This window comes from Colius striatus, chromosome 13 (assembly GCF_028858725.1).
Source record: "Colius striatus isolate bColStr4 chromosome 13, bColStr4.1.hap1, whole genome shotgun sequence".
Classification (NCBI taxonomy): Eukaryota; Metazoa; Chordata; class Aves; order Coliiformes; family Coliidae; genus Colius; species Colius striatus.
This window is the reverse complement of record NC_084771.1, coordinates 8562374-8576002: the sequence shown is the minus strand read 5'-3', so window position 1 is coordinate 8576002 and position 13629 is coordinate 8562374. Positions and strand designations below refer to the sequence as shown.

The 13629-nt window shown below is 41.9% G+C and overlaps 1 protein-coding gene across 2 annotated transcripts in view; it reads right to left on the bottom strand.

Moving 5' to 3' along the window:
- Window positions 1-1226: 1226 nt before the first annotated feature.
- TMEM164 (transmembrane protein 164) overlaps window positions 1227-13629 on the bottom strand; it is a 33954-nt gene continuing 21551 nt past the window's right edge. For both annotated transcript variants that reach the window (XM_062006867.1, XM_062006866.1), the window contains exons 6-7: window positions 7779-7879; window positions 1227-7384 (exon numbers count right to left, since the gene is read on the bottom strand). In XM_062006867.1, coding sequence (XP_061862851.1) covers window positions 7178-7384; window positions 7779-7879 — 308 coding nt within the window. In that variant the 3' untranslated portion in view covers window positions 1227-7177. The remainder of the gene's footprint in view (window positions 7385-7778; window positions 7880-13629) is intronic.

Here is a 13629-nt window from a genome sequence, read left to right as displayed (position 1 = left end):
TTCTGTTTCAGTATCTCACAGATTTGGTAGCATTAGTCTGAATTAGGTAAAAAAGCTGCCAGTCTATTGAGATGTATGGCTAGCTAAGGGTTCCTGCCAAAAATTTCCTCCTCTGTAGCCAGCTACGTGCTTATTGCTCTAAAAATCCAACTAGTAAAATAAGTCTGAGTAGCTAAGGATGTTTCAGAGGAGGAAACTTGCTTATTCTTGCATATATGTTGGTATTAAACAACGAAAGGCTGACTTACAATTAGTTACTGAGGGAGGTGGAGGAGAAGTCGCAGTGCCTGAAAAAGGAAATGGTTTTCTTAGTTCATCTCATGTTTCCATTAAAGCACTTCATACTAGATTACTACTTAAGCTGTTGCTTCAGTCTTATAGTGTTCAAGAGAAATGAATCTGGAGGAACTGGTTCTGTTCCCCAGCTGCCTGAAAACATCAAACTTTCACAATGCAAATAGAACAGAGTGGGCAGATCCAGCCTGTTCTTTTTCCAGGAACCCTACGCAGTGAAGCAGCTGCTTGTCTGGGATGAACTGGGTCATGACAGTACTGCACTCGAAATTTCTTTTTAAGTACAGCCAGAAACATTTCTGAGTGCATTAAAGCTACTTTGCTATCACCTATGGTGTGAGATTGTCTGAGTACCTTAATTACAGCAGCTTTTCCAAAGTAAGTTTTGAGCTGAAAACTCCTGCACGTGTTCCACTGTCTTCTACTGAAGTGACATAGAACAGGAAATAAGACACTGATGAAGCTGAGGCAAGAACACTGGAAGAAGTGTAGAGAAAGCATCATAATACTGTAATACTCTTTCCTGAGCTCTTTACCTGAAAGACACAGACAGGGAACACTTAAACAGCAATTAATTAAAGGATTTATGTCCTACAGTGATGTCTGACAGTAAACTTGGCCTTGGCTTGTGTTGACTGACAGGTAACTGGCATGGGTCATACTTAAATACTTACAACTTGCACAAATCTCAGTAATTACTGTTCTCACTGTCAGTGCTGTGTGCCAGGCAGCAGTACAGAGTGCTTAAGACAGGAGAATCCATATTTGTATCTGTTTTGATGATTAGCTGTCTAATACTGAAGTCCTCCTGTGACTAACTGTTAAGTGGAAAGTCAATTTTGGTTTTCTTATCTGGTATTAAAAAAGCCTTAAGCAAGACAGACTCGGTCCCTGGCATGACCAGAATGACAGAACTGGACAGTACCCATGAAAATGCATTTATTTGATTCAAAGTTTAACAATTATTTGCCCAAATCTATGAACTTGGGGCACAACAATGAAAAAAGAATCATCAAAATACAAAAACAAGTACAGAAATGACCCCTTGTTTGTAAATGTTACCTCAGAACCAAGCTGGAGCACGTTAAAAAGTTTACAAAATCTATAACACTCTTACAAAGCCTTCAGAACTATCAGCATCTGGCAGCTGAGCCTCTCCACAGCCACCCCTGCCCTTGCCCTGCTCTTCTGTGCCTGGACAATGACAACCTTGAACGGGAGGGTTGAGCAACTGGAACTGCAAGTTCCCAAACAGCTTTGTGCTCAGTGCCTGAGCAGCCCCAGCTCCCCAGCACAGCCTGGAGGGTGAGTGGGGTGGCAGCGCTCATGTATCTGCCTGCTGCATCCTCTGCAGCATGGAGATAAGGACTCAGGAGACACAGAAATCCTTTGGAAAAAGTACAAAATTGACCCTGAAGAAAAAGAAATTTGGTTTTAAAAAACCCCAGCTTGTCTTTGCCCCAGTCACACTAAAAGCTGTGAGACAGATTTACAGCACTATCACTGAGCACGAGATCACAAGAAGCAACAGATTTATGAGGCTTGTCACTGGAAAAATGAAAATGTCCACATGGACCTGTCTGCCTGTAGAAAACTCACCTCCTCCCAGGGCTGAGGAATGCCCTCTTCTGGGTTTTTGGCCTTTTCAGAGCTTTGTTAACCATTACAACGAATTTCATTCCTAAGAATCTGCCTCTAGTGAAACAATTGCACGAGTGAGGAAAACGGCACGTCTGTATTTCCCATTACCTACAGATGCACAGAAAACAAAGGCCTGTGCTCTGGAGGCAGGACTTACAAGGTACAGGAATTTAACAGTTGCAAATAGCCATTTCTGAAAGAAAAATCCAACTGGACTTTACAAAATGCTATCAAATATACAGAAATATCAAACCCCTGGTTGTGGCCAGAAATAGATGGAGAAATGCAAATGGACTGACTTCCCATCTCCCACCTTCAGTGAAGCAACATCTGCTTAAGTATGAGTAGGGTTTGCTTATAACCAGCACTTGCCAAGCCCTAAGAAGCTGAACCTAAACCCAGCATAGGTGTGTGGACATGGACTGTGGCTCTTCTTTCATTGACACAAGCCCCATGGTCACAATTTTCACCCTTCAAAAGAAATAGGATGCAAATTGTTCAGCGCTTAATAGGAGGAAATTACACAAATGGATCCAGCTCAAACACTGCCTACTGTGCCTGAGTCCTTGACAAATAGCACTGCAGCTATCCTGGACAGCAAGAGCCTTGGCACAATCACCTCACAAGTCACAGGTGGAATTACCAGATGTTACAGTGGGTACAGAAATTTTACTAGCTCACTTTCCTGCTTTGGAGGGCCACTTAACTCTAAGGCTGCACACACAAACCCATCAGTAAACAACTCCGTTTCAGTTACAAAAATGCTTCATTTATGTGTACACTTAGAAGAAAACTCAGACAACCATTCACCAGCAGAAAGTAATCACTTTTATCACTCCTTGTTTCTTGTGGTTGCAGTGCCCATCAGTACTAAACATGAGGAGAGGACAGGGCTCTGTTCAGGCACTTCAGTACACACCAGCTTCACTCTCTTCAGTCTCAGCATTAGCACTGCACAAGAATTTTTTCTGCTGTTGTGCTCAGTTTGCAAACCAGTCCCCTCAGGGTGAGATGTTACAGTCAGTGTAGGTTCCCACTGAAAGGAACTCTACCCCATAGCTATTGCTGATGTTTTCATAACTGTCAGTACTGAGACAAATGACCTGGGACCATTTGACCTGGGAGGACCAGGACGGCCCTTTCAGTTCTGCACAGCACTGCTGCGATGTAAAATCTCATCTCAGGTACCAGGCAACAGCTTCAAGTTGTCTTGATGTGGACTGTGTATATAATACCATGGAAAAGAATTCCAATTAGCTTTCAAGAACAGCAGGACAGTTTTGCTCTTTAAATTTCCAGCATAAATAAGCATAAAAGGAACCAAATAAATCATCCATATAACTGCCTATAAAATAAAGCATTCAGGAAAAGCAAATGAGCCTCTGCCAGGAAGAGAATAAACAACCCCCATGGAGATGAAGTATCCTGCTCTCCCAGTCCAACCCATCTCCTGCAAGCTCTGTCTGATGCCTATCCCAAACAGATACCAGAGATAGCTGAGGGATAAAGGAAGTGCCAAGCCATTAGCTTCAGGAGTTTGTTACCTTTCTGCTCCCATTCTGACCTGTTCTTCATCCCTGTCTGTGTCTCAGTTTTGCTGAAACAGTTTCTTGTGGCACCGTACCATAAACCAAACCAAAATGTTGAGTTTAAAGATCCTTCAAAAAGAGACATGGGGAAGGAGGGAGTAAGTTAAACTCTCAGGAACCTCAGTACAGGAAAGACACAGAGGGGCTGTAGCGTGTCCAGTGCTGGGCACCGGTGCTGGGGAAGGGGCTGGAGCACAAGTGTGGTGGGGAGCAGCTGAGGGAATAGGGGTGTTCAGCCTGGAGAACAGGTTGTAGTGAGGTGGGGATCTGTCTCTTCCCTCAAGTAATGAATGATAGGACAAGAGGAAACTGCCTCAAATTGCTCTAGGCAAGGTTTAGATCAGAAAAATTTCTCCCCCAAAAGGGCTGTTAAGCCCTGTGCCAGGCTCCCATCCCTGGAGAGATCCCAAAGCTGTGTAGCTGTGGCACTGAGGGACATGAGTTAGTGGTGGCTGTGGCAGTACTGGGTGAATACGACCTTAAGGGTCTTTTCCAACCTCAGAGGTTCCACTCTGGCTCAGGCAGCTTCACTGATGCTATACAGAAGCAAAGAAGCAGCAGTTCACCATCAAGAAGAGTGAACAGTCCTCTGCCTTCCCTCCCACCTGACTCTGGTTGCAACATTCAGCTGTCTTACAGCAGCTCCAATACTGAACTCCTGACTGAGCACAGCAGTGGGTTTGCTAGTGCTTCTTTTGCATTTAGCCATATCAGCAACTTAAATTAGCATAGCAGAGCTGGAGAAGCTGCACAGGTAAGGTTTGGAAGGGAATATGACTGTCCCATTGGCTTTCATGAGCAGTTCTGTCAGCATACTCCACGTTGTGAAACTGGGTCTGAAATTAATAGAGTGACTCAAAACAACAGAACCAGTGTTAACAGGTCTCAGCACAGTGACAGACATCCAGGATGCAGGGAAGGTGGGAGCAATCACAGACAGTGGCCTTGCTGTCAAAGACAACAGTACAAGGAATACAACTACACCAAGAACCCTTTGTCCCAGCTGCCCCAGGGATTTCCCTCCTGTTGGCTATATTTACCATTGCCCTTCCTGCTACTTGAGTCAGTCAGAAGAGCTCACATATCCTGCCTTCCAAGCAAAACACCTGCACTTAGTTAAATGCTTCTGCAGTCTTAGTTGACCAGAGGCAGCCAATGGTGGCAAAAGCAGCTGGTTTGAACTGGTTTAGAATGCCCTGAAGCATATCACTATAGATAGGAAATGTTCTGTTCCTACTTTCACATAACTCAGAAATTTTTCCAGTAGGTTCAATATTCTGAAGAAAAAATAAACAGGAAAGACTCCTCTTCAAAACCAAACCCTAAGTAAGGTTCATACTACCAAATAGCATTTGCAAAATTTGGTTCAAGTCATTCTATTGCAATACCAAACACTCCTGCTCAACAGCACTGAAACCAACAGAAGGGATTTCATGACATTCTTAAGTAAATAGATAACCCATGAGACACTTGACAGTAACTGTGGGGAGGGAAGAATCACTTACATTTCATTCAGCCATTCACAGGAGATGAAGTGTATTAATAGGGGCACTCTAACATCCAGCACCGTGCCTGGGCATCTCCCAGCAATGTCCTGCATTTCATCAGGAAATACTGAATCTGCTGCAACAAAGAGCACAACTTCCATCCCTTCAGCAGCTAATTAAGTGAGCTTCCAGAGACACAGCCAGGCCTTCAATACCAACACAGCTTCAAACACTGCAGCAAGATGCACCAGCTGTACCCAGGCACTGGTGAGACTTGATGAAATTCATTATGAACTCAGGCACGTGCAGGATCAACAACTGACAGGGAACTCAGTACACTGGTAGTTTTCACTAGCAGGTGCTCCGCTTTCTCAAGTTGAATTCCGATTAAAACCATAAGGAGCTGTGCAGTCTGTGTAACCAAGACTCCAGAGAAGTGTCTGAAGGGTAGTTTGGGTCTATGTGGCATGTTCTCAAGTTGTGAGGGTAGAGCATATTGATTATGTGCATATATACACAGCATGGCATGGAAGAAAGCCAGCAACCAGTTTGGGAATTGCAATGAGGGACAACATCTAACGTGGGGTGATATATTTCTGATGGAGATGTAGTTTCTTTTCATCATCTGGAATAAAGACATTTGAAACAGCCATTTGTTCCATTCCAGGGGAAATGTTTCTTGTTTAAGGCGAAAACCAAAATATCACTTCTTATTCTCACTTTGCCCTTTTGAGGTATCAATGACTGTACCTTAACTTCAGAATATGTCTTCAGGTGATCCAGCTGGAGGAGGTATGATGGTTTTATCTTACAAGTCACAGCTTTGACAACACAATGAATCCATAAATCACAACAAACTTTTGTACAACAGAATTCCTGCAGCCCTGCAACACAACAGTCTGTGTAACAGACACAATTAACCATCTGGAGGAACACACTCAAGACTTCCCATCTTTCTGCCCAACAGGTTTTCCTGTAGCCTTGGAAAATTTGAGCAGCTTCACGTGGTTTATTATTTACCATTCTGCCTATCTAGATCCTGTTCCCCAAGAGATGTTACCAGGAAGATTTAGTCACACTAGTAAATTAGAGCACTTTCTTGTCAGAGACCTGCACTGATTTGACCTCCCTGTCTATAGCCATATTTTAAAATCAGTGTACACAATGTATTTGAGCTGTAGAGAGGGAACACAGTTTCAATTTGTTTCTTCACTAACCACTCTGCTTAGGGAGTGTAGGAATGGAAGGGTTCATTCCCAACCTCAAACACAGAGGAGGAACCCTTTCAAAGCTTTTAAGTAACAAAAAAGTGATGGTTACATTTGACTTCCTATCTCCACTCCCTCTCCAGTCTAAGCTAAGTGAAAAAACCATGTTGTTCCAAGTCAGGCCCCAACAGTGGATGAAATAACTTGTAACAGCGTATATGTAACGGGATCTTTTGAAATTATTTCCATGTGGTGCTTTTCCACTCACTCAAATGACAGTATCTCCAAAGCATCAACATCTGATGAGACTTAGCCAGATATTCATCCACAGTAGCTCACAAATGAAGAAGTTGATTCAAAACATGAAAAAGAGAAATTTTTGAAGGAGTTCTTGATCCCCAACATTTTCAACCAGCTTAAAGAAAATACAGTAGAACCTCTCTGGTTTGCACTTAGGGCTGGGACAATAAGTGTACATCATTTCACTGGGATCCTCTGCAAGCCCCAAGCACTGAGTTAAGTCTGGATGAAGCATGTCACCATGTGTTCTGTTCACATCAGGGGACTGTTGCAATTCAGCTTCATTTCCTATCCTGTGATACAAGTGTACTTATACTGAATGGAAAACAAGTCAAAACGAGGTAGCACTGCCACTCTCTTTGCTGGAATGTGGACAGATCCTGGCCTAATTTTAAACGGTGGTTGAGCAAGATTCTACTGCAACCTACACAAAAATGTATAAAACATGAACCTTTTCCAGAATAAGGCCACTAATTTTGCCACTGGCAATAGGCAGTGAGAAACAGCAGTTAAAAAAAACCCTCACTTGATTACAGAGGTGGTTTTGAGGCAATAAACTGTGGGGAGAAATATAAACACATTGTCCTCTTGTCCCTCCTCTTTGTTTCCAGTATAAGTATCTCTGCTTCCTGTATGTACTACTCCATGGGGAGAAGTTTCAGTCTATTTTCTTAGCTGGAAGTCTAAGCAAGTCCATGCTATATTTAAAGATGGGGACAGCACTGTGAAACAGTAGGATTACAAGCTTCCCATGAGTCATGGTCATGACAGTCTGATGTCCAGATGCCCAGATTCGATACCAGGGCCCATAAAAAGGGTCTGAGACGGCTGGGCACAACATGTTGTTCAAATTCACTTCTGTAACCTGAGAAAGTGACAACAAATTTATAAATTAAAAAGATTTTTGGGTTGTGCTGATTCAGACACCTAAAATAGTAATTTTGAAATTAACTCAATCATCAAACATGTTTAGGTGACACTCCTTTGCTGAACACAGTAGGGCATCATTCAGAAGCAAAGCAGATGCAACTTCAGTTGTGCATTTAATAGATGGATTTATGCAGGTACATAACCAATTTATAAAAGATTTTACCAATGTTTATGAGATAAGAAATGCAAATGCCCTCTAGAATATGCAATTAAAAATTTGCATGCAAGTAGTCTTATCCACACACGTCTGGACACTTTGAAAAACTAGTCAGTGGGTTTGCTTTGAATGGACTTGCAAACTATCCATTTATTAACCTGGATTTACTTACCAATCCCAGAATCTGCAAGATGCTAAAATGATACACAAACATAAACCCCGTGGATAAAAGAGCCCACCAGAAATTGCAGAGATGTTCTGGAGTGTAGATACCTTGAAAAGAAAGGAATACATTAGTATTCAGCTGAATTGCTGCATCCATCAAACACTCATGAATAATCCTCTCCTCCTCTGTGGATGTTAGGGCATCTGGCTTTAGCTGATAACCTGCTCAATACCATTATAGTAATTAATATGTGAAAGCTTTATTTCTTACTTGGAGCATCCTCACCAGTTTCTTCCCTCCTTCTGGTCCAGCAGTAAAACGTACATTGTGTTACCTCATGAAACTTGCCTCATTTTCACTAACACCAGTGATTTTTGCCTCATTCTTCTTTCTGCCACTGACGTACTAATTTACTTTAAACTACAGTAACGGTATACAATGATTCTTCAAAAATCAGGGGGTTTGTACCTAAACATCTCATTCTCATGGGGGCTATAACTTCAGCATGCACAGAACTAACCTAGGCAGTGGCAGTGCTAGAGCATTGCCCAATTGCCATTTCTTAATTATAGGCTTAACAACTATTAACAGGTACCTTGTACCAATAATGCCTAGGAACAGAAAAGCTCTAGGGTCCACCCATTCATGACAGTGCTTTCAAATGAAAACTGCTGTGGAGTTATTTTCAGATGTACACTGCAATCAGCAGATCTATGACAGACACTGTAAAATCAGGGGGTTTGCCTTCAAATGAAGGAGCAGATATCACATTCTTCCTGGGGTCACCTTTCTCTCTCCCCATGAAACTCGGTTTTGTCAGTTTACTGACAAAACAAGTCAGGTGATCTAGAATGTACCAAGGAAATCAGATCTGATATAAGACAAGGCTATTTTTGGAATTAAATATTCAAACATCATACTGAGAGAACAAAAACAGTTTAGAGAGCTCCAGAGCCCCTTGCTAGCAGACACAAACACTTCACTGCAAGAGGAGGAAAAATATTATTTCCCTATGGCTTAAATAACTGAGGGACACCAAAGAAGATGCACAATGTCATGTTCCTCAGCTGCTATAAAAAGGGTAAAGTTTCTGCTGATTATAAAAATACACTGGCATTTTTTATCTGCTCTCTGATCCATTAGATAGTATTAAACATTGAAAGGTGTATCCAGTACTCAAAGGATAGCCTATAGAGTGCAATATGCACATTAGCCTTTGCTAGCTAGCACATTCAGTAATTACCAGGAAGCAATTACTTCAGCATATACTGTACAAGGCTACTGGGAACTCCACTCCACCCTAACTCCACTGCATAGCTATGACTAAAGGCAGTATGAGTATGCACATGTATGGTATCATATGCAGATAAAGACAAAAAAGTGCTGTTACTTGCTTTACCACATCACAATAAAACAGTGCATCCTGTCTTGTGTTTCAAGTCCCTACAGCATTGCTCTCTCAGTCCCTACTGCCCTTTTACAGTTCTCTTCTGCACAGTTTGTACCCACCAGGACAGTTCAGGGAGCTACTGCAAAATCAAGCTAATTTAAATATCATTTTGTGAGTGTTACAAGTTCAAAATGACCTACACTTTGCTGTCTAAAACTGTACATCTATTCATTGCTCATTCAAAACACCACAGCTGCTCTGTTGCTCGTTAGAGAGTAAGGAACTGATCAGATGTTTGAATGACATATGCACCACATCTATCACTCACAGACTTTAATGAGTAACGATAGTAACGTAATTACCCGAGGTACAACTGCACACCATGTTTTGGTAAGCAAGCTGTGACTTGGGGGAACCATGATAAATATGAGCAGAGAAGCTACTCTGAAGGCATAAGGTAGCTTGTAAGATTCCTTATCCAGTAGGTAGGGGAAGGTCAGAAGAGGAAGTGTCTCAATTATAAGCCAAACCCAGAGGTAAAAGAGAACTCTGTGTGATGAACTGGAGTGCTCTACAGGGAAAGGGAACAATTCACAACAGTCCAATTCTTCAAAGATATTTAGCAAATATGATCTAAGAGCTGGCATCCTATTTAGAAAATGGTACAGGAGACTTTAAATAGCAATAATATTCATTAAACTGCACTGCCTGAAAACATCAGCTACATGATACCACCTTGAATATGGTTTTTTGTTACAGACAGCAAGAGAAGCAGCAACTGGCCCTGTGTCAGAGTGAGGAGACCATGCCTCTGGTTTTGGCTGAAACAACTTTAAGTGACCCCTCAAGCTATACACAAACTCTTTGTGCTCCCTCCTCAGCTGTACAGAAAACACCTTTTGACTTGCAAAGGGCTCTTTTTGTATTATCTTTGCAGTTTTAGGTCCATGTTTAACCTATATGCAAAACACAGAACAAAATTTACACAAGGTATCTAAAGCAGTTACCAGGAACTGACAGAGTAGTGCTACACCAACTTCAGGTTCACCTGACCTTGCCTGTTTGGCAGCTGCCTGTGTTATTTCAGGAGTATTTGACAAAGCCTGAGAACAGTTGGTAGCTGTCTGAAGAGGTAAATACTCAGAAAAAAATAGACTCCAGAGACCTTGGGAGACTTCCAGTGCAGGTAGTATATAAACACTAAAACAGACAAGTGAACCCAGGTGTGAAAAAAGAGTGGAGGGAGAAAGGAGCTCGTAAAAGAATAAGGAAATTGCACAAGATGACAAAACAGATCAGTCACATTATTTGGCTTTGAACCCAAGCTTCTCATGTCCAGCTTCAATCTAATCAGGGAATCATGTTTCAGAAGTCACTTAGGAGAGCTGTTCAGGTTTCTCCAGCAAAGAATTTCACACTGCTACATCCTCTCTCTGTTGCACAACTTCAAAAAATACTTGAGCAACTCTCACCCTCTACAGATGTCTGATCTTGCTTTATAGCAGAAAACCCCTCCTTGCTAGGCTTTGCAATCCTGACATTAACAGTGTGATTTTTCAGCAGCACCATTTCAACATCAAGAGACAAAAGGGAAAACAGTGACCTCCACATGAAAACATTTCAGAGAGCTCTGAATTCCCAAGTGTGCTTTGGGAAACTCATTTTCAACTCATACCTGGGATATTTTCTTTACATTTCTCCTTAAGTAAATAACCACTATACATTTTATTACTCTACAGTCCTGCTATTCACCATCTGTTTAATGGAGCAGTGTGCTCTATTTTCTGTGGTACACAGTCTGTTAACAGAAACAAACAGGAAAACTGAGACCCAGCTGAGTGGCTGTTTGAATGGCCCGTGCTGGCTTTGCCACATGGTACTTGCTGCTTATATAGGAAATCAATGTCAATAGTAGTAGCAGCAAGTTTCCCTTTCTGTTCACTCAGGATCACAGGCACTTCTTATATATTAAGCACTTCCAAAACTTTAATCCAACTGCTAGTCTGGCACTAATCTCCTTCTCAAAAATGCTCACATCCCAGACAGCTGAGACCATTCCAAATCAGGGTCAACCAAGCAGGCTGTGGATTTGCTCTTGTGTTGAACAGGATTTCTTTCCTGTGTTACTACTAAGGTATACAATAGAGCCTGCTTTATGATTCCATTTCAAAGCTAAAGAAACATAGCTAAATACAAGTGAGTGTCACAAAGTGGGGAAGTGGCTGAGAAAGGGTACAACAACTAGAAATGTCTTTAAAAATGGTAATTCCTCCCTCTTGCCAGCAAGTCCTAACAGCCCATGGAAAGCACAAGTTTAGATCTCAAGCTGCTTTCGCTGCTCTTTCCTAGTTTACAGCCAAAGGAAAAATGATCCTTTCACCTGTACTAGGTATCTGTGTTCTACATCTTACAACTTAGCCCAGCTCCTCATTAGGTAGGAAACACTGCACTGCCTTTAACAGAGCTGGCTGTACAGAGCTGCTTCTGTCCATCTTCTCAAGTGTGACATGGGCACGTTCCATGGGGGGGGGGGAAGAAAATGATCAGCTTCTACTGACTTTCTGACAATGCCACTGAACTTCATCTCTTCTGATGCCACTTCTGAAGACAGATTAAAAAAGGGCTTTATGACTTGAGTCAGGGAGATAGTTTCTTTATTCCTAATAAAGATGCAGCACTTGCCTCATAATCTGAAAATTCTGACAACTCAGTTATTTAGGGTGTACGTGTCTGTTCACTTGCACACAGTTGTACAACACTGAAACAGCTCTCAAAACCCATGAGGCCAGATCACAGGACTATCCAGAAACTACAAGGCAATTACTGTTTGATCTTAAACACAGCAAAGCCCCACACTTACACGGGGAGGGACAGGAAGGTGTTGCTGCCAGTGAAATATGATCTGTCTTCACCACTGTAATTAACAGCAGGGAGAGAAAGAAAATGAATGATTGCAGCCCCTGCTTACTGTCACTCAGTTTTCTTTTGAAAAGCAAACACAGATAATTGAGTGTGTGTGCATGACTGGTGTGATACTTGATCAGCATATCAACAAACCTGGACAGGCAGTTCTGCACAGAATGAGTCTCAAAAATCAACTCTGTTTCAGGTGCTCTGCTCAATCTTCCTTTGAGAAATGTTCCTATTACAACTGAGATCCTACCAAGGCCATCACTAATACTGGTAGATTCCCAGTAAAAACTGAAGTAGTGTATTTTTCCACACTCATTTTTCCAATTTTACTAACCCTCAATTACTTCTTCCAATCATAATCCATAGATTCACGGATGGAAATTTCTATGGGAAATCCTGCCTATATCTTGGGAGAATTGCTTTTTCATCACTGTGTTGATCAGCATGCAGCTTCATTTCTGTATATTTTGCTAACAAGGTATTTCGGGTGATCAGGAGCCATCTGCCTAACAAGATGAACAGTTATGAGTTACACAGCCCAGGGTAATCACAATGGCTATATTTAGCCAACCAAATTCTTTCAGAAGTGTCACTTCTGCCATCTCAACATTAGATGGCAGCAAATACCTGGGAATTTATACAGGGCAGAAATGGAGGAAATTGCACTCAGATGACAAGAGTACAGCACAGTTCAGACTCCAGCTATGTCCCATCGGCCCCAGCAAACAGAGGCTGAAGAACCCAGAGAACCTTTACAGCTAAAAGAACAAACCCCCAAACAAACAAAACAAAGAAACCAACAAAAATCAAACAAACACATCAAGTGGCATCCAAAGCCAAACTTTAAAGTGAAAGAAATACATCTCTTAAAATGGACTTAAATATCAGAACTTAAAGGCCATCAAAAAGTCATTCAGTAACATCACAAGAGCTTCGTCTGTCATTGCCTGTGGTGCACTAGGTGGCTGTTTTCACTTTGTTCCCCCTCTCCCTGCCTCCCTTCTGCAATAATGAGGAATTTGTGAAGCCTCTACAACTGTAGTACACTATAGCATTATCTGGCAGAACTTTTAAGATACCAAAGTCAGATTATCTCTAAATGTGGCAGGTATATTTCTCTGGTAAGAGAAACAAAACAATATCTTGAGGTATGATACCAGACTTTTTGTTTCAGATCACTGTTATTTAGATTCACTCAGCGGTGAAAAACAAGAAGGTTGGAAACCTACATTGAAATAAGTGTGAAGGATTATAGGTGATTTCTGGTATAAAACACAGAAGAGTCACCAGAATGGAAGAGGCTGGCTATGCTCACTGTGAGCATTTGCTAAATCGTATCCCATGCTTGATATCGCATGTCGGGGTTTTTATTAAAGGCTACGGGATGTCTGGGCCATAAACCATCATCTTTTATTGCCTGGATGAAATAATGTAGCTTTTCTAGAAAACACAGCTGAGGGATGTCAACGCTAGAGGGGGCAAAGCATCACACCAGCTAAATGCGTACTGCAGTGCCTTCCGAGCAGTACAATCAGACAAGGCACCGGCCGGTGG